We start from the raw sequence: 26,317 nt of genomic DNA, 5'->3' as shown, positions 1-26,317 counted from the left end.
CTTTGTCCTCTGGACAAGCTCCAGCATGTCAATATGCCTCTTGAATTGTGATGCCTAGAACCATACACAGTATTCCACAGTCTTCTATAGAGCATTGTGAATCCTCCTGCATGGGACATGTAGCACCATTACAGTCCACAGAGAAAAATTTGATTGGTCCATATCTTCATTCTTATGACCCATATCAACACGGAACAGAGAAATGGCTATTCTCAAATGGCCTCCTGAGTTATTCCTTCACTTTGTGGTGATACAATTGTTGTCCTATCTGAAAATAAGGTTGCCACGTCTCTTACAGTACACTGGTCCTGGCAGAGGCATCATCCTGCTTTTTCTTAGTAGTGCCTGGAAAAGAAAAGGCTATAAGTAGTCAAGATGTCTGGGGCTGAATGGCAAGCAGAGAATCATCCAGATAGAAAAAGGCGCATGAAATGGGGTACTGCAGCAGACGTTGCAGCTCTGTAGCAGCCAGGGACTGATTCTCTGAGATCACCAGACCTGTGAGGGTTAGCATGATTTGCAGCAGAGCTTGGAAAAGCAAGAGTTTTTGGAAATACAGCTTCCAGCATCCCCCAGCAAGCCAGTAACCATAGTTACTATAGAATCTAATTTGCAAAAAACCCTAATTCAGGCCCAATAATGCTTGACACCCCCAAACCATGGCTAGTGTTCATTTGCATATCACCTGCAAGAAAATGTTGGAACGTGGAGTACATTTGGCCAGTAGTTCCAGCCAACTAGTTGGCAATGCCTTTTCCATTCCATTCCCTCTCAACTACTCACATTCTATGGCTACAGAGTATATTTAATTCTCATCGGGCTATTTTAGCAGGAGTTTGTCTCTAGATTTTCTTCCCTGGACATCTTTCCTAATTCTGAAGACTTTGAGGCTGCCTCAAGAATGGTGATCCCTTCTTGTTGTTTCTTTGGAGCACTGTATTAGCTACATAACGGATATAACTTTGCACAGGGTTAACAATTTATATATATTATTTCTATAGAAGGTTGTTAGGTTTGTTTGTTTTTAAAGCAATGTGGGTGAGTGATAGTAAAATCCCCATTTGGAACATTTTTAAGCTGGTTTTGTGATGACTATAAAGTCTTTGGATTAAAATTATTTCTAGACCATTTAAATATTATAAATCCTCTAGGTAGGGGACTTGTGTTGTTTTGTATTCTGTAAAGCACTGTACATGTTGATGTTGCTATATGCATAATAACCCATGTGTGGAGAAAAATAATGTTTATAACTGTGTTTATAGCTTGGAATGAAATCAAAAGTAACAATTTGCAATACCCTTATAAATATGTTTTCTAGAAAAAAATAAGTCATGCTGAGTTCACCAGGGCCTTTGTTCCCTGGAAATATACTTGGGATTTTAGCCTGAAATTTCACAAAGTATTAGCATATCCTTTGGAGCAAATTTGCTATTATTGACTGATGGCAAGCTAGCCTCCCTGCTATAAACAAATTGGAAGAAATGTGGCAGATGTGAATTGCTTCCGACAGCATTCAGTTCCAATCAAGCCTGGAGTGGAATCTGCTTCAGCAACTAGAATGCCTGGCTCATATCTTGCTGCCTTTTAAGAGGTTAGCAAGAGTGCCGCAACAGAGCTGGAATGCTGAACTGAATTCATTGCAAAAAGCTAGTGATTTTTTTTCATAGATACTCCTTTTTTATTGTCCATTTAGTTCTTTGAAATGACCATGATCCTTTCATACTGTTCTTAAGCAAAACAGCAGATTTGCATCGCTGTAGAAGCCCTAGCAGGAGTCTTCCTGGATAATGTAATACCGAGCTTGGAACATCACTGGGAATCTGAACTAATCATTACGAATTTACCCACATCTGCTGCACAGAAGTCTTTGAAAGGCTTCAACGTAGCTTTTGCCTGTCAGTGAAACCAAGCCAAGGCAACCTCTGTCCCACGAAGGCTCTAGCAATGTGGCTTCCTAAACCCTTGCTCTCTGTGGAATTCTTCCCCTACCCACTTGGCTCCTAAAGTCTTTTCTGTAATAGTGTAGGGAAAATTCCTAAAGAAGTAGTATATTCTCCACACTATACAACAGCTGTTTCCAGAGGGTCACCATGTTAAACTGTACATATGTGCCTTCAAGGCACCTGTTGACTTATGGTGCGACTTGAATTTCATAGGATTTTCTTAGGCAAAGAATACTGGGAGGTAGTTTGCCATTGTCTTCCTCTGAAACACAGCCTGAAGCATCTTGTATTCCTTGGCAGTCCCCCTTCCAAACCCTAGCCAAGCCCTGTCCCATTAAATCAGATGGGATTTATTGGCACCAGGATATTTAGGCTCATGCATCTTAAAAACAATAGCCCTGATGCTGTTTAATAACTGACAAATGTATTATGGCATAAGCTTTCATAGACTATTGCCGAGATATGCTACTTGCAGTTGCCTAAATGTCTGTTGGACTGCAGTTCACGTCATGCCCTACTATTGGTTATACAGACTGAGAATCTCTTATCCAGAATTTCAAAAATCCAAACTACTGTATATACTCATGTATAAATTTAGAAATTTTAGTCAAAAAATTGACTCCAAAAACCTGAGTCAACTTATCCACAGCTCACTAAGTATTGTACTGTACTTTTAATTCTTATGAAAAAAGGAACCATCCCCTGGTGAAAGGCAAGAGTGTCATCTGTTCTGGAAGCACTCACTCCCTCTTTATATTCTCTCATCCATGAAGCCTTTAGTAGGACCACAAACAGTTATGCCTGCTGGAATTTTGTAGGTTTTCTGGCATGGTTTTCCTTTGTTTCATCCTTTTCATCCTTTGTTACACACCCCTAAGTTTTACTCTTGAATTATCCACGAACCAGATCAAAATCCATAATTTTGCCCCAAAATCTGCCCTCAACTTATACATGAGGTCAACTTATAGTTGAATATATATGGTACTCCAAAACTGTCCAAATGAATAGCTGAGTTAGTGACACCTTTGCTTTCTAATGGTTCAGTGTACACAAACTTTGTTTCATAGACAAAAATATTTAAAAGATTATGTATAAAATTACCTTCAGGCTATCTGTATAAGGTATACATGAAACCTAAATGAATGTCATGTTTAGACATGGGTCCCATCTCCAAGATATCTCAATAAATATATATTAAAATATTCCAAAATGTTAAAAAAAATACAAAATACTTCTGACCTTAAGCATTTCAGGTAAGGGAGACTCAGCCTGTACAGATTTTAAGTGATAGGAATTGCAATCCAACATACTTCCAACATAATGGAAGGTCAGAAGTTGACAGACCCTAGACATGTGGCTCTTCAGATGTTGTTGGATCACAGCTTCTGATAGGAGTTGCAATTCAACAACCTCTGAATGGCCAGCACCCACCAAAATCTGAGTTAGACTTTCTGTATGTGAACACTATCTTCCCCTAAGTTATAGACACATCTCTATTCTTGTTTGTGAAATTATGGGTCTGCCTCTGTTCTCTATTAGCTGCGTTCAAAGAGACCCAAATTTCACAAACAAATGTTGGCTAAACACACAAAATCCCCCCTTTTCTTTGCTTGTTTATGTCAGTCTTCTCTTGTCACCTGTTTCAAAACATTTTACTTGGTAGCTATAAAATGACTTGGGTTTTTTTCCTGAGTTGAATGCAATCTTGGAAGTCTTTTTAGAAGGATGCTGTGCTCATTTAAGAGTCAATAATTCAGGTTCAGAAAAGATGGCTTTGCTTTTTGGTGAAACGAAGGAACACATCTTATTTCAAGCCATAGTGCCTTTGTTTCCATTTATACTCAAAGCCCCAAAGGGGAAATGAGGAGGGAGAAAGAGGCTTGCTGAAGATCAAAATGGTGAAACATTACAAAGGGTTTGCTTTTTCCAGGGAGGCTATGTTTGGGATGGTTTGTGGGGTTTTGTTTTGTTTTGTTTTGAACTGAGAAGCAACTGCTTTCAAACACAATCTTAAAAGTTAGGCCAAGAGCAACCCAAGGGCAATCTCAGGCTTTAGTGAAAGCACCCAGTGAACAAATCCTAAGTAATACTGCAATATGGTTCTGACCCTGGATGTATCCACACTGCAGAATTAAAGCAGTTTGACATTGCTTTAACTGCCATGACTCTATCCTACTGGGATTTGTAGTTTGGTGAGGTATTCAGCTCTGGTGCCTCACCAATCTACAGATCCCAGGGTTCTGTAGGATAGAGTCATGGCCAGTGAAGTGGTGCCAAACTACTTTAATTCTGCAGTGTGGATCCTTAAGAAATATGCAGCATATCTATGACCTGGGATGGGACCACCACAGGGAAATGCTTTTCCCCTGTCCTAACATTTGTGTCCTTGTTCATTTTAACAACAAAGGACCATACATTTTGTTGTCTTCATAGGCATTACCTTAATTTCTGTATCTATTCTCAGCTGCAAGCATTGGGTTGGAATCTCCACTGGCAACCAAAGTTGTTCCTTTAAATAGTTTCCACAGCAACCCATATTTTTTTAAAAAAAGAAGGGAAAGAGCCCTCCATTAAAACAAGTAAGAAAAATTGGGAGAAAACCTATAGTTTTGGATAGGAAAATGAAATTCAATAAAAATAGATATGAAGTCGAAGGCTTTCATGGCCGGTATCCATAGTTTTTGTGGGTTTTTCAGGCTAAGTGGCCATATTCTAGCAGAGTTTCTTCCTGATGTTTCACCAGCATCTGTGGCTGGGATCTTCAGAGAATGCATGCCTGGAAAGGACTTGGCTATATATATTGTGTGACCTGGAAAGGCAGGAGTGATTTGTATGTATATTGTTTGTTGCTAATGGCAGTCCTCAGGATGTGAGGGTCTACAAAAGAGGATTAATGTGTGCTTGATAGTGCTCATTGTCTGCTGGGAAAGTTCTCATTTGCATTTGTTGAGTCTTTATCTTGCTATCTTTCAGGACTGGTAGCCATACCTTCTTTACTTTAAGGGATTCCTCTTTCCTGTTGAAATTGTCCAGGTGTTTGTGGATTTCAATGGCTTCCCCGTGCATCCTGACATGGTAGTGGTTGGCATTGTCCAGAACTTCAGTGTTTTCAAACAGTATTTTATGCCCAGGATGGTTTGTGGCATGTTCTGCTACTGCTGATTTTTCTGGCTATTCCAGTCTGCAGTGTTTCTCGTGTTCCATGATTCTTGTTTGCACACTGCATTGGGACCACCAAACACAGCGTTAACTTTTGCGGATTCAGTTTTTGCAGTTTTGGTTAATATGTTCTCTCTAGGAATCTCTAGTTCCTCCAGCGCAACTTAAATTGACCATAGAGTTGTGCTGGGGAACTTAGAGGTTCCTAGAGAAAACACTTCTCTCAGCATTTGTAGGTCCTCCAGCATGATTCTGTGATCAGCCTCTGGCAGATGTCGATCATAGAAGACCTGGAGATTCCTGGAGAGGTGTTCTCTTAGGTAAAAAGAATAGTGTGGGTTTTTTGTTGTTTGTTTGTGGTTTTTCCTTCAAATGTAGAGGAACCACTGTATATGGTATGGCAGGCTGGGTCTAAACTAGGAATATATCCTAATTTTTAGAGGGTAGCTCTCCCTGTGAAGGTGTTCTCTAGCAATATCCAGTATCAGATTCAAGATCCAGAAGAAGGGAGAGCAGAGTGAGGGCCTTAAAGTAACCCATCCACTGTGAGCCAATGGTATAGAAGCCTGAGCCAAACCATAAGTCACCGGGTCACAGTGTTCCTCCTCATGGTGAGAAGTATTCTATCAGCAGCATATGATTATTTGTAAATTTCTAAAAGTCTACCTTAAAAAGAGCATCTGCTGAATTTATGCAGAGCGGTGTCTTCTTTTGCCTCCTCTTTCTGTGTGTATGTGTGTGTAATATCTTTCCTCCTTTTTTGGCACACTAGCCAAAAGCCTTACTGAGAAACAATTCTTTCAAGTAGTGCTCTTCATTTGTTTTCATTCTTAACCATGCTGCTTTTCCAACCGCCATACATCCAAGGACCTCAGGGTGGATGATGTGATGTGATTTAATTTTATCTTCATAGGATGAGAGACAATAGCTAGAATTCCAGGCTGCTGCCATGCTGCAAAATTAATGCACCACTTGAACTGTCATGGCTCGGTCGTATGGAATCTCGGGGTTTGTTGTTTATGGTTCATTGTGGCACCGGAGCTCTCTGACAGAGAAGGCTAAATAGCTCACAAAACTACAAATCTCAGAATTCCATAGTATTGAGCCATGGCCATTCTGTTGTGTAGTTGCAGCCCTAATGTGGCTTTACATCAGGGTCAATGCACTAGTTGGAGGTTGCACAAGGGCAGTATCACATTCATGGTTGTGCATGCCCTGTGACACCAGTGTAAACAGTGGCACAAGCCTATCTAGGCTAGTAGATTCTACACATACTGTAGTAGAAGGTTGAGAAAGTGGATTGATTGTTGTGCAGTGTTGTGCAATACATGAAGGTACCTCTCGTGGTGTTTATCTGTGACACTGCATCAGGATGCAGCAACATAACTATGTTGTTATACACTGACACTTCATTGTTGTGTCCCTTCAAGTAGTTTCCAAAATATGGCAACTCTAAGGTGAACCTGTCATATGATTTTCTTGGCAAGGTTTGGTTTGTTCAGAGAGGGTTTGCCTTTGTCTTCCTCTTAGGCTGAGAGAGTGTGACTTGTCCAAGGTCACACAAGGGTTTCCATGGCTGAGGGGGGATTCGGAACTGGTCTCTGGAGTCATAGCCCAGTACTCAAACCACTACACTACACAACCAATAAACCACTAATAAACCAGGGACTTATCACAACACTTGTCATGGTAGGTGACATTTTCATGGTGATATCCTTGTATTGTGGGAATCCCAGTTTTTGAGAGATCTGCAGGAAAAAATCTTTGAATATTTTTAGTTATTTAGTGAACAACTGAACCTTTCAGTTGACAAGTTGATGGAATCTTTCAATTATTTGGTATCTTTCACTATACTGTACTGAAACAAACAAATAGCAGTAGGTTTGGGTTATTTTCTTTCACTTTCAGTAGAAAGCATGAGGTGTGATTAAAAAATATATAAAGAGATTGTACAACATTTTGGCATTTGCATCCTTTCAAGCAACAAAACTGAAAGGAAGAAAGTATGGATTCAGTGGGGCTTCTCTCTCTCTCTCTCTCTCTCTCACACACACACACACACACACACACACACACACATCTTGAAACAAATGCCCCATAAATTGCCTTTAAAAAGGAATGGATTGCTTCAGGCATTTGGGACTGCACAAGAGGGAAATGACACTTTGAAAGAATATAGGGAAGTAGCCCTGACATGACTTCTACATCTATGAACCTCTTCATTTCAAACACCAATCTCTCTGCCTTCTTGGACTTGAGTTCAAATTCTGCAATCATTGTCCTGTTAATGATGCATTCTTCAATAATGTTACAACCTTACAAATAGGCTGGTTTTTTTCACTTCATCAATTTTCCCTCCAGCCTCCTTGGCTAAAAAAGGAATCTCTCTGTGTGTATATGAACTTGACAAGATTTATATGTTCTCCTTCAATATTTCTATTATGAGGAAAGGCATTATCAAATTCATTTGCTTCCATATGGCTGATGCCAGTGTGGCTGATTGGTTCTGATAAGCTTACCTTTCTTCCCATTCAGATTGTGCTAATGTTTTCCAGGGCTTACACACCATTTGCTCTAGGCTAGGGAGATGTGCGGAATTTTAAAAGTACTATTAGGATCTAATTAAGACATTTTTTCCTCAATCAAATGTGGAATTTAAAATGTGGAACAGGTTTTTGTTTTGTTTTTTTTAAAAAACCTAACTGATTAACTTTTTTTGCAAATGCTGTTATTTTCACAAGCCTCACGGTGATCTTACAATTGCATGCAGCTTTCAGAGTCTCTGCTGGAAATCTATTACATTTCATGGTACCAATGCAGAGCGTCAGACACTCCACACTGTGGATCCAGCAAGTCAAGGCAAGGTGACAGCAATGCAACAAGGCGGCAAGGGGACAGAGAGAATAAGTAGCCAGTTTTATCATACAGTCTGACTAGTACTGAGGACCAGACCTGGGGGTTCTAGTAACTATTTCCTCATACTGAAGAGGAAGGCTTGGCAACATGTCCTCCTTCACATGTCTTTGTTTGATTATTTGATTTTTTTCTCTACTTGAAAGACTTTCTAGTCCAAGTCAGTTTAAGTGTAAGGAGCCATAAGAGATAATTTACAAAGCAAAATGCAGGAAAGGTATAGACTCCTGTTAGTGGCATTTGTTGTTGTTGTGTTCAAATGTTTCTGACTTATGGCAACCCTAAGGTGACCCTATCATGGGGTTTTCTTGGCAAGATTTGTTCAGAGGAGGTTTGCCATTGCCGTCCCCTGAAGTATACATAGGTGTAATGTTACATTATGCCTCTGTACAGGTTGAATCTCCCTTATCTGAAATGTTTGGGACCAGAAGTGTTTCAGATTTTGGATTCTGGAAGGATTTGGGGGTACCTTTATTTGCATACCTGTATCTAACAAGATATTTTGGAGATGGGACCCAAGTTTAAACACAAAATGCATTTATGTTTCATAGACACCTTAGACACATAGCCTGACGGTAAATTTTATGCAGTATTTTGAATAATTTTGTGCATGAAACAAAGGTGTCACTTTCCCAGGTACCCATGAAAAAAGTTTTGGACTTTGGCATATTTCAAATTTTGGAATTTTAGATAAGTGAGACTCAACCTGTATACATTTTAATGGCTGTTTTCAATTACTGTTGTGCCTGGAGTAGATGGGAACTTGAAGCCAATGAAATATGCAGGGCCAAAGAATGCTGGTGCCTCACAAAACTAGAAACCCCAGTATTCTATAGGATGGAGCCATGGCAGGATGGAGCCATTCTATAGGATGGAGCCAAGGAGCCCTGGTGGTGCAGTGGTTAAAGGTCTATACTTCATCCACTCACTCAAAACCACAAGGTTGCAAGTTCAAGACCAGCAAAAGGGCTCAAGCTTGACTCAGGCTTGCATCCTTCCGAGGTTGCTAAAATGAGTACCCAGATTGTTGGGGGCAAATTAACTTGTAAACTGATTCGACACTGCTTAGGTCAGGGGTAGGCAACCTGCGGCCCGCGGGCCGGATGTGGCCCGGCAAGGCCTTGGGACCGGCCCCCGCCCGGTCCTGCCGCCGATTGCCGCCGGAGCCTTTGGCCTCTTGCATGAGGGCGTGGGGCCTTTGGCCTATCAGGAGGAGGCGGGCAAGGGGGGGCAAGCGGCGGGCAGGGGGGACAATTGTCTATAGAAGCCTCCAAAACATGCATTTATATTAACATTTTTTAAAAAAAATCAGCAATTTTTTTGCATGTCCTCCATTTTTTTAGAAAAAGTATCCTCCATTTGAAAATTTTGTCCTATATTTGTCCCAGTTTATTTATTTAATTAATTTTTTAAAAAAATTATTTAATTATTTAATTATTGGCTTCGGCCCCCCAGTTGTCTGAGGGACAGCAATCCGGCCCCTGGCTCAAAAAGCTTGCCTACCCCTGGCTTAGGTGGTATGAAGTGGTATATAAATGAAGGGAAAAAAGTAAAAGTGGTGTCAAACTGCATTATTTCTACAGTGTAGATGCATCCCTTGTTTTGTCATGAGGGCCCTAGTTATGTTCCAAGTGATGTTCCAAGGGCAATTTTCCCTGGTGATTTTATTAAGTATGCTATATTAAGGATCAACCACAACATCGTAGAGTGTGCCATTCGGATAAAAATACCATGTCTAACAAAGGAGGTAAGTAGAGATACACAATTGCCCAGGTGCAAAAAGGGGGGTGTATGTTCTAAAACAGCCAGGGGGATTATTTTTAATGGCAAATAATGGAGTGGGTACACAATCCTTGTAAAGGATGCAATTTGTTGTTCTGGAGCAACGAAAAATGGGTGGTTGTTATCTGCATAAATCTACAAGAAACAAAACAAAAGGAAGCAGAGATGGGGAAGGAAGATAAATTAAGAAAACGAAGCACTAATTCATAAATGTACATTCTTATCATGACTACATCCAGCAGTGGCTGACAGCATCCAGCCTGTGAACTGGATGTTCATCACTTCACTTCTGCTTGAGCATAGCCTTGTCATTAGCAAAATGAAAGTTAATGACCAAGTTTAGTGTTTACTTCTATCAATGATTGGTCTATATTGACTGGTAGGACATAGTATTCCAAAGAGGCAACACGAACAGCTTTGTTTAAAGTTCTTAACAACACATGACTCATTCCTTAACAACTCATGGAGATTTCTCCATGGAAACCTCTCCTCAATCCTTGTGCTGTTCTCCACCAACAGCCATCCCACTCATGTTCAGAGCAAGCTCCTTTGGCACTTATTTGAATGAAGAAAGTTGTAGCATGAAGCAATCTAAGCTGCGGTCTTTTTTGCCTGATGGTGTACTTGTTAAACCATCATTTGAATTGCACAGTCAACAAGTGAAGAATTATAAAGCTTCCCTCTGAATATGTTAACCTGTATATGTGAGTGACCATGACTAAATCTGGAGCAGAGCTTGGGGAAGTTCCTTTTCAAATGACAGCTCTCAGACTCCCCCAGTCAGTGTTGTTCTCAGGCACAAATTTTGGGAACTTTCCCCCTTAGGAATGATCTTCCAACTTTTGGCTCATTTTGAACACTTAGACAAGACAGCATGTCATACTCCCAGTTGGTAGACAATGTGGGAAAGAATCATTCAAGAGTACTACCATGGAGAAGGCCTTGCCCTGTGTTATCCTCCCTTGCCATCTCTTTTGGAGGAGGGACAGGGATGTCACAAGGGGGTGAGGGATGTGTGGACCACACCAGGTGACAACTTAAGAAGGGATGAAACCACTGCTCCCCAAACATCTTCCTTTTGACAGAAATAGGCTGTGGTGTTCTTCTGTGTACCTTTAAAATGCTAAAGAGATGGTGTGAGTGGGGGTGAAGCTTGGTGGGAGGAGGAAAGAGAGACCCCGGGTTTTTAATTCTGCTAGTTGTTTATGGCAACTACAGTCGCCCCTCTGTTTGCGTGGACTTTGAATCCACGTCCCCTGCTTACTTGCGAGGAGCAAGTGGAGGGACTTAAAATGGGGTATGCCCCCCGTGGCACATTCCCGTGTCACTATTCAAGCCAATAGGAATTGAATATCGGCGGATTTCCATTTTCATGGGGGGGTTCCAAAATGGATCCTCCACAAAAACGGAGGGGTGACTGTATTGCCATTACATTCAGTGACATATGAGAATTACAATTTATGAGTAACATTTGTATTCATACTGTATGGTGTGGTGTGGGAGGGTGACACCATAAGTCACTGCACTGAGTGACACTAACTCCAGTAATGCCTTTGAGAAGGGACACATAGCAAGGCCTCCAAAATAAATATGAAGCTATGATCAAACGCATGAAATAGGGTGTGGTCTTTATTGCCTACAGGATAGAATATTTTGTGTACGGTAGTTTTGAATACTTAGAAACATTGCATAAAACTGGATGATATTGGATTGAATTGCAGAAATGAACTGTATCTGGGGCTTCTATAACCTGTAACTATACTGACTTTTGCAAGGACAGTTTTGTTTAATATTTTGTTATCCCACTTTTTGAGCTTTTAAGATCCCTCCCACTTTTCCTCTTTGTCCTAGGCTTTCTTCCATTGCTTTACACTGGAAAAGTAGTTTGCACTCAGTTGCACTGCGTGGGAGGAGAGAGAAAAGCGGGTGGAATCCTGCACTTCCCAGTAGGCTTAGGCAAAAGCAAACAGCTGCAGCATCTCCTAGTTTGTGTGTTTTGTTGTGTGCCTTCAAGTCATTTCCAACCTTATCACAGGGTTTTCTTGGCAAAATTTATTCAGAGGTAGTTTGCCATTGCCCTCCTCTGAGAGTTAGAGAATGTGATTTTGCCATAATCTAGTGGTGCCCTTACTCTACCGTACCCTTACCCTTTCTTCTTGCCTGGAACTGAGTCCCCCTGCAAATTAGACAATGACCCCCCTCTCTGTCCACCACCTGGAGATGACCCATGAAAGTTTGGAGACTCGGGACCAGGCTTGGAGATTGGGCAGTAATCCTAACACGCAAATTATGACAAAATAGGAAAGGCAGGTGCATTAGCCATGAGCATTTAGGAGGCGTCTTAACAATAACATCACCCTGCAGATGAAAGAATACCTGCTGCAGCTGCTGGGTCCTTTCAGTAAAAATCCAATGCAAAGGAATTTTCCTCCTACTCTCTACTTACTGCCTCTGTGTTCTTGCTCATTACTAATTTTTGCCATCTAACCACATGCTAGTATCGCTCTACAACGTCTCCCAATTATCATCTGTAACATATTAAAGAGTATGGACTTTCACAAAGCTTGGCACTAACTAATTAACAATAATTAAATATCTGATTATTTCCCAATAGTGAATAGAACTCTATGGCGCTGGACAGACGGGCGCTATAAGGCACCCTCATCACATGTGAGGGATGACACTTCCAGATGCCCCTCGCCCCTCGCTCATGACAAGGGCTTCAAAATGGTGGCGCCTTGTACAGATGGGCGCCGCCATTTTGATGCGACTGACGCTTAGCATCAGCACGTCATGGCGCCATAATGATGTCACAAGTGCGCCATTGGCGCACTGAAGCGTCATTATGGCACTGCAAAAAGAACCCGCTTTTTGCGGGTTCTTTTTGCTGGGCGAGGAAGCCACGTGGTTTGTCCGCTGCAGCTTCCTCGAGCAGCAAAAGAAGACGTGGGAAGACCACTCTTTTTGGGCAGTCTGTACCCTGCCTATAATTCACTATTGGGAATTGAGGGTGGAGGCCAGTTTTCACCTTTGCCCTCCCCCACAAAGACTACAGTGACCAGAAATAAAAGTTACAGAAAACTTACAGTTTTATTTTATCCTTATTTTTGGTTAATTTTGACCCCTTTTGTTGGGGTAAATAAATCTCTCTACAGCTGCATTCTGTTGTGTTTTTGTGGTAGTTTGGGTAATTTGGGAGTGATGTTTTGCTTAAGAAACAGAGAGATTGAATCACAGCCCTGATGGGATGCTTTTCCCCATCAAACGCATTCTTGCCAAAGGGTCCATTCATTTCAAGATGAAATATCCATGTAAGAAGACCTTGTTTGTGGGCTTTGTGAAATACACTCTGTGTGCTGAAGATGGCAATGGAGGACACCATAAAAATCGATGCACACATCAACCAGTCAACATTATTGAGTTCTTTGTTGCCTTTGTGTTCCTCTTGTAAATAATTTCTTCTGCAAAGGGATACATCTCTCTCTTTTTTTTTTTTACAGGTTGCAATCCTCAATAAAAATTCCAGAAGTTACCACTACATGCTTGCAAACCTGGTAAGACGACTTCTCCATATAGACATACTTGGGGACTTGGGTCTATGCTGTTCAGAGCTTTAAAGGAGAGAAAGAATCATAGGGCCCTGCAGATTTTGCTGGACTGCAACATTCATTAGCCAAGATCCTGCATTACTGAGCATGACATAAAAGTTCTGCAGTGGAACAATACAATGGGCCCCTTCTTACCATGCTCAGAAATCACCAATGGCATTGTCCAGCGAGATCCGTCATGGTCCTCTGAAGGCCTCTGAGAATTATGTAATCATTCTGCATCTGGCTATGCAGTCATAGACAGACATTTCTCTTATTCCCTGCCCTCACTCTCCACCAACTACTGAATGGCTATGGAGAGGGACTATGACAATGAAATGGTGAGCTTTGGTCATTATGGAGGGAGAAAGAGAGTACCAACCTCTGCAACATCCCTCCAAAAGACATACAAAGGCATACACTGGGCTTACTATTGCATGTGTCATGAACAGGATGCTAGCCATTATTTCCCACCGTAGATCAGGCTGGGAAAAAAGACTAGATAATTCTATCTAGTCACACGTCACTCTTAATCACATCCTTTCTGCCCTGAAACCCTTGGATGAAGTAGTTTATTTCACCTCATAAACATCTGGAATACCTTAGAACCTCCTGAAAACATGGTTGTTTGCCTTGTTGGACCCCCCCCCCCCCCAGCTCTCAAAATTGCTGAACCTGGACATGACATGTCACTTACTTGTTACTAGCAATGCACTAGTGCAATCCTCTGAATCAGGGGCATGGGGTGAAATTTGGTTTCCAAACTCTGCCATAGACAACACTGGCTAGGCCTGATGGAAATTGTGGTCCAGTAAGATCTAGGGCCATAGATCCTTTCTTCTCCTTCAAAGATAAGAAACAACTGGCTTTGAGCACAGAGACAACTAGGCAGTTATTGGATGTGACTAAATCAATAGTTTATTTAGTATTTACAAGGACCTTCGGTAATCGCCAGTGAGCATGTGCAAAAGATTATGGTGTATCTGAAGGAGCTCTTTGGACCCTGGCCAGAAAATGTCTCTCAGCCACTGAAGAGTAGCTTTAAAAGAGCGCTGGAGCTGGGATGTTGTGATTAGTCTTTGTCCTCATCGGCTGCCTCTTGCTTTTCTTGAAGAAGCTTTCTTACCCTAATCATTTAAACTTAATGCATCATTTGTATTGCCTCTAAATTATATAGTTGATAATCCAAATCTCTTTTTAATAATACAAACTCACTGTGGGAAGATATGACATTATGCTCGGTTACTTTACAGTTGTTATGAAGAGTCAAAGTTAATCCATAATTCTGTCTAGTCAAGTTGCCAGGCTGCTTAACAATTCATTTGTCCAATTCTGGCAGTACATCTAAAGCTTATTCAAGGGGGGGGGGGGGAATTAACTTGTTTCAGATTCAGTAACTAGGCACAGTATGCCTCAGGTCTATCTATTTTTAAAATACATTTTATAACAGGGTTTTATGCCAAGGGTTTCTTATTATAGTGGGTGTTTTTTCCCCTCCAAACGTCTCCTCTCTACTTTGTGTGCAAGAGGTTTCTGAGACATTTGATCCTGCAAGGATTGCGAGCTTTTAGCATCGGAGTCTCTTTTGTGAACAGATTGCTCCTTCTCAAAGTCCCCTGCCTTCTACCTGACAATTCTGCAAAGCAGAAGCTGACTCCTTGCATTATATTTTTTTTTCCTTTCCAAGGTCACAGGTTTTAAGGATTAATTTTAAAGCATTGTGATGCTAAGTGAGAACTCTTTGCACAGAGGGTTGCTTTTTTCTCTCTGCTCATAATCACTGTGCAGTTTGTACTTTAAATGTATAACCCTGCCTGGACCCTGAATCTTCTGAGTCATATTTGCCGGCTAACAATTCCAGATAACCTCCTTGCCAGTGTTGTTCTTCACACTCCATCAGTTATTGCCTGAAGACATTTGAAACCAATATTGCATATATTCGCTGGAACCCCATTGGCGATTTTGTGCAAGGATGTTTTGTGACATTGCACAAATAGCTATTCTCTGGTTCCTTGGGCAACTCAAACACCCCAAGAAACCTGTGGCTGTGCCCAGACTTTGGAACTCCCTTCCTAAAGAAGCTAGGATGGTTCCTTCTTTGCTGTCTTTTCAGTGACAAAGATGCTGCTGCCACACTGCAGAATTAATGCAGTTTGGCACCACTTTAACTGTCATGGCTCCATCCTATGGAATTCTGAGGCGTGTAGTTCATTGTGGCACCAGGGCTCTCCAAAAGAGAAAGCTAAATAGTTCACAAAACTGCAAATCTGAGAATCCCATCGCATGGAGCCGTGGCAGTTTGAGTAGTGTTAAACTGCATTAATTCTGCAGTGTAGATACAGCCTTAAAGAACTTCCAGCAATATGTTAGGTTGTTTTTACATGAGAAGGGCTTTCTGTGGTGCTGCAGTGCTCTTATTCTTTGTTTTAAAGTGATATTTTAAATGCTTTTAATACTGATGTTCATTTAATTCTGTTTTAATCTTTTTGTATGTTTTAACCTTTTTTTTTAATTTTAATTTTCTCTCATTTGTAAACAGCCTTGAGTGACAGTTGGGGAAGAGGGGGGCTATAAATACAGAGCAGGTGTGTGTGTGTGTGTGATCTTGTTGGTTTGTTTTAACTAGGATAGATCTACTGAATCAATAGTCGAATAAATCAATATATACATAAGTCTAATTAATTCAATGCCTCTACTTTAGCAAGAACTAAAATAAAATTTAGGTATATTAATTCTCCTCATCATACTTAAACATCATGGTCAGTTTTTCAATCCAGCAAGATAAAATTAAAACTTTTCCTGGACTGTACAAAACATAGAATATACTACGACTGGGGAACAAATACCCTCCCTTTTGTTTCTTGTCTTCTCAGGGTTTTACAGGTATTTCACTGGACAAAGTGGTTCAAGGAGGTGCCAATGTAACTGGATTTCAGATTATTAATACTGAAAACCCAATGGTCCAGCAATTTATGCAGCGCTGGGTGAGACTTGATGAAAGGGAATTCCCAGAAGCTAAAAATTCTCCACTAAAGGTAAGTATTACAGTGCAGTGCCAAAATGGGTACAAAATGGGTTTGGTACCTAAACCATGGTGTAAGTTAACATAGTCAGTGGTGAGTAAAGCTGGGTGTTGCAGTCAAACAACATCTAGAAAGCCAGGTAATTTCCACCCCTGGTCTAAATCCTTTTGTTAATCCCAGTTAGAGTAGATCTAGGCCTGGATTAAGACCTTTAGAGGCCCTGACCACATGAAGGATTTTGCTGTCCCCATATACATCAAATTCAATATATGAACTAATAAACAGTAAAATAAAATGTTACCCGGTTATTAGATTCCAATTTTGTTGTACTCCCAAAATTAATTTATATCATTAACCTCTATTGTTACTATTTTATTAATTTTTATTATTTTATGTACACACACACACACTAATAATAATGATAATAATAACAACAACAACAACAACAATAATAGTGTGTGTGTGTGTCATTTTTTCATTTATTGTGGAAGCCTTTTTGGTGGAACCTGGTTTAGCTGCACCATTTGCAGTTTTGCATCATATGGTTCCATCCGGCAATGGAAAATTTCGGTGGTGACCCCCTTCCCTTGATGCCCTAAGGATGTGCTTATTTTGCTTAATGGTTAATCCAGTCCAGAATAGAGCTATTGATGATCAATATAGATCAATGGAAGATTGGCAAGCATACAGTTAGGTAAATTCCCTGGATTCAGTGCATCTGCTAAATAGCAGATGGTGGGTGGTGTCATTGCTCCTGACAATCAAATAATCCCAGTATTTTGATAATGGAAGCTCTGAAACCAGTACCATACTGGTTATCCCAACTCATGGACATTTGGTAACATTATACAGAGGCCAAATGCTAAGGACCTCAGGTACTGATGTGAACAATAAAGAAAAAAAGTTACCTTTTCAGACCACAGTTACTGGTTTGCTTGACAGTGAGATTCTAGAAGTTGTAATCCAATAAATAATCTTTCCAAGACCACTTTAATATCAAGTCCAAAGGCATCATACTGTAGATAAAAACTCTGGAACGAAATTTATTGTGCTTTTTGGACCCATGTTTTTTAATGCTTTTGTTGCAAAATAAAAAGCCCTGCTCTTTCAAAATGCTGTTAATGGTGGGCACCACTCAGGAATTTCACTAATATTTTGTACAGATGTGCTCTTTATTTGTAAAACGTGTCCAGGGCTTATTAAACAGGCAAGCCAACCTCATTTTATTTTCTTTCTTTTTTGAAGCCTAGTTAAAAATTGATGTACAATATTTTTGATTAGGAAATCAAATTGGCTGGAAACTAACACCCTGGTGTTTTAATTTATTCAGTATTTCATCAACTATTTCCTTCTTCCCTTGCTGGCTTTCCTTCATTTGCTTATGCATTTGTTAGTAGAATATGAATAAAACAGAAAATTAGATTTGTCTCTTGGCATGATTTGGAAGGAGCTGCATTAAGGCTCCCAGTAATTGCAGTGGTTGACATGCGAGAGATGTTTTGCATTTGAGGCACAGCAGCAAATGTCCACCTCCCAAAGCCAAAAGTCAAAATGCACAGTACCCAATACCAGCCATGTTATTTTGACATGAGGCAGAAAATCACACTTGCACTTTTCCCTTTTACTGGTAATGGAAATGCACTAGTCAGTCAGTCAAACTTTATTAGGCATAGAAAAACAACATACACTTACAATAAAACTTCAGGATCGTTATTAAAATTTAAGCCATAATCTTGTTGCCTCCACCAGAAAATTGGCCATTAGCCTGGTAATATGTGGGTTCCAATCTTCCAATAGGTATTCCACTGATAACTCATTCAAACAGATATTCATTTCCAATATGAGATTAACCCTCTGAATTATATACAATGGACAAAGCAATACAATATGATGGAGAACATCTGGAGCTTGATCACAGTGGCATACAGGATTCAAAAATGAGGTCTGCAGATATCTGCCCCTGTTTACATTTGAGGGGTGTACATTCAATCTTGCAAACAAAAAGGCTTTCCTTGACACCAGCAGTGAAAGGGTTTGAAAATAGTCCGTTATCCTACCTTGCGGGGGGGGGGGATACTGAGCATCGCTGGAGAACATACTCTGGGAGGAGTTGGACATGTCAGTTGATGTTCTCTCTCTGCAAGGCAGACCCTAATAGATTCAAGACACTCCTTTTCAGTAAGTAACAAAGTAGATGGTACCTTGGTACCATTTCATGACACTCAAAACCTGCCTGAAATGGCTCTGACAACACCCCTTTGTAGGCTTTAAGTGGCACATGACACTTTCCTTGCCTGTATGAGGACAGTGAGCAGAAGTAGGGCCTTATTCCCTGATGCATGACAGAATATTTTGTCAGATTTGCAAAATATAGTTTTGCCTCTCTTGGGACTTGTCAGCTTGGGCCAAATGAAACAGTCTCACTTTGTCTTCACTGTGAGCTGTCCAGTAAGGTATGGGAGGATTTGAGATGAATCTAGGCCTTTTCATCACATCGAGGGGGGGAGAGGGGGGATTTACTACAGATTTGAGCAGAAAATCTGGATATTCACTCATGTGTGTGGACTGTGCCCCATAGTGGTATCAATGTGGGGCCAGGAGCAGGAGTTTTTGGTGGATGGGACTCATTGGGTCCAGCAAGCCTGGTGTGTGTTGCCATGTTTTTCTGCTGCAGTGTATGTTCAGTCATTAGATCAGGCTTCCCCCTCCCTTGTCCTCCTGGCCCAAGTATCATTTTTATTTTTACTATCCCCACATCCCCCACAGAAGCATACACTTGTTTGCTCATACAGAGATCTCACATACTCCTTCTCCCCTGATCTCCCCATACATACATTGCAGATCTCCCCATAAGTTAACAAGCGAATGATTTGGGAGACTGGAGGAAAAGAGTGAATGCACACGGTCCATTCACTGAAGTAAAAACAAAGATGATACAATGCTGATCAGGTGAAGAGGGGATTGGGGAGGAAGAGTAAAACCATTAAAAATAAATGCAACAATCAGGTGAGGGGGAAGAAGGGGGAAATGGCTCAGTCTAACCCCTTATTCTGCTTGTCTCATGTCTGGATATTTTGGAGGTCTTTAAGCAGAGGCTGGATGGCCATCTGTCGGGGATGCTTTGATTGTGATTTCCTGCATGGCAGAACGGGGTTGGACTGGATGGCCCTAGTGGTCTCTTCCAACTCTGTGATTCTATGATTCTATGATTCTATAAATGAAAGAGAAATAAAATACAATTTTACTTTATTTTCTCTACTGTGTGTGTGTGTACATTTAAAATTTACTCACTCTCTCACTGGTGTGGCAAAGGGGGTGAAAGGGATTAGATGGGGAGGCATCCAGTCAGGGTCAATCCAATACTTGACAGGCAGTCAGTAAGGGCTATTGGCTGATAGGTTGATACATGCTAGGAAGGGGGAAAGAAACAAGTTCACCAGGGAGAAATATGTAGCCGGTTATGCCAATGTCACCTTGTTTGGTCTGTAAATGTGTGGCCTTAATGGGTCATTGCGGGTTCACTGTAGTTGCGAAAAAATGCAAGGTGAGGCCTATTGTTTTCGACAGTGTAGACACACACTTGGAAGGGAATTTCAGAGCTTGGTGGCAACCACCATGAAGACCCTCTCATGCATTCTCACTGTCTATGCCTTTCACGTTGGCAAGACAGAAAGCAGGGCCTCTACTGAAGATCTTAAAACCAATTCAGTCTTGTGTGAGAGGATTCAAGCTTTTAAGTAGCCTGGTTGCTTCATTTCTTTTGCCCTACTGCAAGTAGGCAGGCATTACTGTATTGAGGCAGGCTTGGGAGTGTGATGCCGTCTTGCTGAACTACGTTTTAGGTGGTGGATGCTGTTTGTTTCTTATTTCTTTGTCACTGATACAGTTTTAATGCATTTTGTTTTTCAGTTAATACATTATGTTTTCACTGTTGTGTTTTATTTGTTCTATATTATTGTTCCCCACATGGAACATTAGTTTAGTGGAAAGACAGGAGATGAATGAATGAATGAATGAATGAATGAATGAATGAATGACTGGATAAAAAGCTACTCTGGATATTAGGCTGAAGTCTGAGAAGTGGGGTGGGTATGAGCATTCATATGCATGTACTATATTTGATTTATATAAATTTGAATTCTCAAGTCTCTTGATGGGATAAATAAATAAATAAATCAGCAAGCAAAAATTGGATAAATGATTTTGAGTCACTCTGGGTATCTAAGTTTACCAAATCCAGGATTATTTTTGTTCATTCTTTTTAAAAAGCCTACTATAAGGACCCAGATAATGACCAGAGAAAGCAATTTCTTCAGAAGATAAACAAATTTGTAGCTGCAATTAGATTTTTTACCTCATATTCTGAAATAAATATAATTTATTTCCAAAAAAGTGCCAATTAGAGATCTTATACCCTTCTTTATAATGGGAGCGTTTATCTGATTTATAACCTCAATAGCAACTGTAATTTTGAACAATATGAGAAAGCAGTGGAAATGTTGTCTTTTGTTTGTTTTTTAACTTAAAGAGAAAAAAAATAGATTCATTGCCAGATGCATATGTGAGTTAATAGGAAATACAGTCCAGAGCGGTATAATTTATGGTTTCTACACTTTGTATTGGCTAGCTGGTTGTTTAATAAAAAAGAAGAAGAAAATTGCAAACAGAGGAAGGAAAGGATGGAAGGAAGGAGATTATAACAAGGAGTTGGAGTAGTATTTAAATTCATTTACAAATACACTGGTTTAGCGTTGCTATAGAAATAGGTTATAATTGAACAGGTACTGTTTTCTTTTATTGCTGTCTTTTAAAATTGTGTTTTAAAATTGTTGTGTTTTTATTCATTTTATATTTTCATTGTACTAGTTTTATTTAATGGGAAGCTGCCTTGAATCCCATTCTTCGAAGGAGGTTGGGATATATGAATGAATGAATGAATGAATGAATGAATACTTTCAGCATAGGTAGAAGCACAGCTCTTATATTCCTGCTAGTGCCAGGTCAAGATTATCTCCAGCTCTGAAATTGCAGAGCAGACCTGAGACCCAGTGGAAAGTCCTTGTGATGCCACAGGGAATGGGCCTTGCTGATATTACAGTTATGGTGTTTCAAGGGTCAGTTCCTGTTGGTGTCATCTAGCATAAACCATAGTTGCACAGAATATGCTCTTCAAATAAAAAGCACCAAGTCTAACAGGTCAAGAGCCATCGTGATGTAGTGGATAAAATGGTAGACTAGGACTCTGACACTGCTTTCACTACCATGGCTTCATCTTACGGAATCCTGAGATCTGTAGTTTCATTTGACTGTTTCTTCCTGTTGACTGTTTCTGGTTCTTTATCTTAAAAGAGAACAGGGATTGGACAGGCCTTCAAATTCAGTTCAAATAAAGGAGGGATGTGACCCATTAAATATTATTAGACTGCAATGTCCAGCATTCTTCACCATGTGCTATGCTAGCAAGGCTGCTTGAAGTTGCAGACCAAGAATATCTGGAGGTCTTCATGATTCCCATTTCTGGAACTGAGGCATGTCCTCTGACAGCCTATAAAACAAAGAAATGTTTTCTGTAAGTGGGGCACGTAATAGACATCATAGTCTCCTGGCAACAATTAGGTAATTGCAAAATGGTGTTTGATGTTGCAAAGAGTGTAGGTTGGGTATGGAGATTACAGCAGGCTGTTTAATGGAACAACAACATCAAGCCTGAAACAGTACCCAGAATGCAGTTTGTCAAACTGTCTCCTTTGTATTGTCTTTAGTACACATCTGCATTGACCCATGACGCCATACTAGTGATAGCTGAAGCTTTCCGGTATCTACGAAGGCAACGCGTTGATGTCTCCCGGAGAGGTAGTGCTGGAGATTGCTTAGCAAACCCAGCCGTGCCATGGAGCCAAGGAATTGATATAGAAAGAGCACTAAAAATGGTAAGGATGAAAAACACTGCATCATCCAGCATCCTAATGTTTTTCAGCAATATAGATCAGTTGTATAAGATGAAGCATTTTGAAATGTACTTGGTTGTTTGTGCAATGTAAAGCATGACACCTGGCTATGTGTATACAATACAAGCTACCTTTATGCTGTCTCTAAATCAGAAATGAGAACAGAACAGGGGTTGATGGGGAATGTATTTCCAGTGGATTAAAACAGTTTCACAATCTGTAGTAATCTGTACTTGGATTCTTATTCTCTTATTAGTATGTTGCCATTTATAATTATCAAGGTTCAAGTGCAAGGAATGACAGGCAACATCCAATTTGACACCTACGGTCGTAGAACTAACTATACAATCGATGTATATGAGATGAGACCTGGCGGGCCACGGAAGGTAAGCCACAGCTGAAGAAATGTGTATGTATCCTCCTGGGACCATTCTTTTGCTGCCCCAAGTTACAAAGAAGAGTCATTGCAAGATACCACCAACAATCTATGGAGACAATTGTAGGGTAGAAGAGTGATTCTTAACCTCCACGTTTAGGATTTCAGCTCGCAGAATCTCTTGCCCTTAGCCATGTTGGCTGTGGTTCTGAAAATTGAAGTCCAAAATGTCTAGAGAGCCAAAAGGAAAGCATGATGTGTGGAACAGATGTGGACACACTTCAGGCATCTTTACCTTCCTTGTTTTTCTAGAAATTTAAGGTCTATCTTCTTCTGTGACTGAGGGAGAAGAAACAGTTCAAATTATAGAATAAGGTATCTTTGAACAAACACTCATCTAAAGGCCTTCAAGGAGAGATTGGACATCCTCTCTAAGGGATGCTCTAGGTCTGAATTTCCTTCATCACTTAGGGGTTAAAGTATGTGGCTCCCAAGGACCCTTCCAACTCAATGAAATTGTGATGTATCCTTCCAATAATAATAATAATAATAATAATAGCAACAACAACAGTTACAAATGTGCTCCTTCACACAACACCCCAGATATTGCGGAACCTTTTAAAAGGGGAACGAAAACAATATCTCCAAAAAATAGGATCTTTTTAATGAGGTCCCTTTAAAGGTTTTTGCCAACTTGTACTAACTTTTGTAAAGCACAATTTACACCCAGTGCTTAGAAAATGCACTTTTTTTGAGTATCACTCCCCAAATCCCCCAGTCATCTGAGACAGTAACCATGCTGGCTGAGGGATTCTGGGAGTTGTAGTCCAAAAATCAAACTTTTCAGGCTATGTGAAGTCAAAGGCTTTCATGGCCGGAATCCATTATTTTTTGGTGGGGTTTTCAGGCTATGCAGCCACGTTCTGGAAGAGTTTATTCCTGATCTTTCACCAGCACCAGTGGCTGGCATCGTTCAGGCTTTGTTTCCACCAATATGAAAAGCAATGCTTCCAGATTTCAGAATTTTTCATGAGTAAATCAGTGGTCCTTATGGGTGTTTGAGTGTAACATTTAACATGATGCATTGTTTGAGTGTTAACATTTAACATGGTGCATATTCAACACATTCCTTTGGTATTGCCCTCTTCTTCCACTGTAGGCTGGTTACTGGAATGAATATGAGAGATTTGTGCCTGCGGTAGACCCCTCAGTCTCCAATGATACTTCTTCGGTTGAAAACAGAACCATTGTGGTCACTACCATCCTTGTAAGTTCCATGACAACCAGTATATTAATTAGCTAACTGAAGAAAATAATCACTTTCCCAAGCTATGCTTACACTTATAAACTTCCTTGTATATGCTTCTTAATATAGAGCCTTTAAATCTTAATAGCTCCAAATCCATACGCTTTTCTTGTATGGAAGGGACTGAAGTGGTATTTATTTTTGCTTTGTATTGGGTAAATTGTTAATCCTTCAAAGGGAGATGGTCATTTGACAGTTCCTCTTCAGATGAAAAATGTTCTCAAGGGAGTCATTACAGATGTTCAGGGTGTGTGGGCCGCACACTGTTCCCCAAATGTCTGCCTTTTGGCAGAAATTGGCTGTGGCATTTTCCTACATCAAAAATCCTGGAGCTCAGCAGAAGAAAAGGTGTGAATGGGATGAGGCACAGTGGGCAGAGAAAAGGGATGCATATATATATATATATATATATATATATATATATATAGAGAGAGAGAGAGAGAGGGGGGGGGGGCCAGTACAGACGGGCAGGATTTCTTCCCCGGATTGTTGCCGTGGCAACTGTACGGGCATGGCAACGATCCACCACAAAAAGGACCTGTGAAAAGCAGCTCCTTTCTGCACTGCTGCCAAGGCATGATTAGTGGCCTGGAGCAGTGCGGTGACATCTTTTGTGCACCACCCCATTTGGACGTGGTGCACAAGACACGTCACCAGTGTGCACAGCATGTGGACATGCTCGTGCCCAGAATGGCTCCAGGAGAGCGTGGAACATGCGGACGCTCCATGCTCCCCACCCCTAATTTCAGCTCCAGGCTACCGCAAAGTGGCAGTCTGTACCAGGCCATACTCTTTTCAAATATTCTTTCAAAACATCACATCTTAACAAATTTTTGCTTTTACCACATGGAACTATGTAAAACATTTAGGTGGTGCATATGATATTGTAATTTAAAGGTGTCATTTTAATTTCGCTAGTTGTTTATGTCACAACTGTTGTAATTATGTTCAGTGATTTAGAAAAATTTCAATTTATGAGTAACATTAGTACAAAAAACATTACTAAGGATTCTGTATGGTGTGCTATGGGGAAAGGTCAATGTGGGCAGGGAGGACACCATGAGTTACCAAATCAGGTGATACCAACCCTAGTGATGCCACTTTATGTTCCTCATCACCCTATTCCCTCTCAGATTTCTAACCATATGTCTTTTGGCAGTACCACTGAAGCAGTTCAGTAGGTAAAGAGACATATCCAAACACTTTCAGTCATGTTAAATTGAAAAAAGGGCATGGTTATTATTATTATTTGATTATTATTCTTTGTTTTCCTCCCACCTCCCAATATTTCACAGGAAGCACCCTATGTGATGCGCAAGCAGAGTCCCGATCAAAAAGAAGGGAATGAGAAATACGAAGGCTATTGTGTTGACCTTGCTTACGAAATAGCAAAACATGTTGGGATCAAATATGTGCTGTCCATTGTTCCTGATGGGAAGTATGGGGCAAGGGATCCTGATACTAAAATGTGGAATGGCATGGTGGGTGAGCTGGTCTATGGGGTAAGTCTGTGTGTATGCTATGGTTTCACAGATCATCTAACCCAGTGATGATGAACCTTTTACAGACCGAGTGCCCAAACTGCAACCCAGACCCCACTTATTTATTGCAAAGTGCCATATCTCTCTGGCTTTCTAATAAGAAACTCTGGAAAACTCTGTGCTAGGGAGACAGCATGTGTGCCCACAGAGAGGGCTCTGAGTGCCACCTCTGGCACACGTGCCATAGGTTCGCCATCAATGATCTAACCTTTTAATACAGAATCAGCAGAATCAAACAGCTCTTCTTTCCACTGATGGATATCTGTAGATTTGCCTTCAAATGCGCATCAACAGATAGAAACATCACATTATAGTTAAAGGATGTCCAGAACACAAAGGTGGAAACAATGCATTACCATTCCCCATTCTGTTGACTAATGGTTTTTCTCAATATTCAACTTTGTTTGATTCCAAAAATTCACCAGCATCATCTATATGACAGCCCCCAGTTATAACAGCCAAAGAAGAGAGCAATGTGTGTTTTCTGCAAATCATTAAGAAGTTTGGTTAACATGAAAAATCTCTATCAATTTTATACCATTGTGATGGTCATGGTTGCATCCCATGCGTTCTGGAAATTTCAGTGATAATTCTCAGAGAGAGAGAATTCCATGGCTGATGCAAAATAACACAGTGGCCAACAATAACAATACAGTACCTACCATTCCTTGGGCAGAGGACATGACCATTAAACCAAGAAAAATCTATAAAGTACGTACGTGTGTGTGTGTGTGTGTGT

The 26,317-nt window shown here is 40.5% G+C and overlaps 1 protein-coding gene across 11 annotated transcripts in view; it reads left to right on the top strand.

Annotated features, from left to right (window-relative positions):
• LOC149308930 (glutamate receptor 3-like) overlaps window positions 1-26,317 on the top strand; it is a 201,266-nt gene that overhangs the window by 109,612 nt on the left and 65,337 nt on the right. For 9 of the 11 annotated variants that reach the window (XM_089536719.1, XM_089536720.1, XM_089536718.1 and 6 more), the window contains 6 exons: window positions 13,298-13,351; window positions 16,258-16,419; window positions 22,170-22,337; window positions 22,637-22,741; window positions 23,891-23,998; window positions 25,333-25,539. In XM_089536719.1, coding sequence (XP_089392845.1) covers window positions 13,298-13,351; window positions 16,258-16,419; window positions 22,170-22,337; window positions 22,637-22,741; window positions 23,891-23,998; window positions 25,333-25,539 — 804 coding nt within the window. The remainder of the gene's footprint in view (window positions 1-13,297; window positions 13,352-16,257; window positions 16,420-22,169; window positions 22,338-22,636; window positions 22,742-23,890; window positions 23,999-25,332; window positions 25,540-26,317) is intronic. The other 2 variants (XM_089536721.1, XM_089536722.1) reach the window with 1 other exon arrangement.

Source organism: Sceloporus occidentalis, unplaced genomic scaffold (genome assembly GCF_023333645.1).
Source record: "Sceloporus occidentalis isolate IW3139 unplaced genomic scaffold, rSceOcc1.0.p SCAF_8, whole genome shotgun sequence".
NCBI classification, from domain to species: domain Eukaryota; kingdom Metazoa; phylum Chordata; class Lepidosauria; order Squamata; family Phrynosomatidae; genus Sceloporus; species Sceloporus occidentalis.
This window is presented reverse-complemented; position numbering and strand designations above follow the sequence as displayed.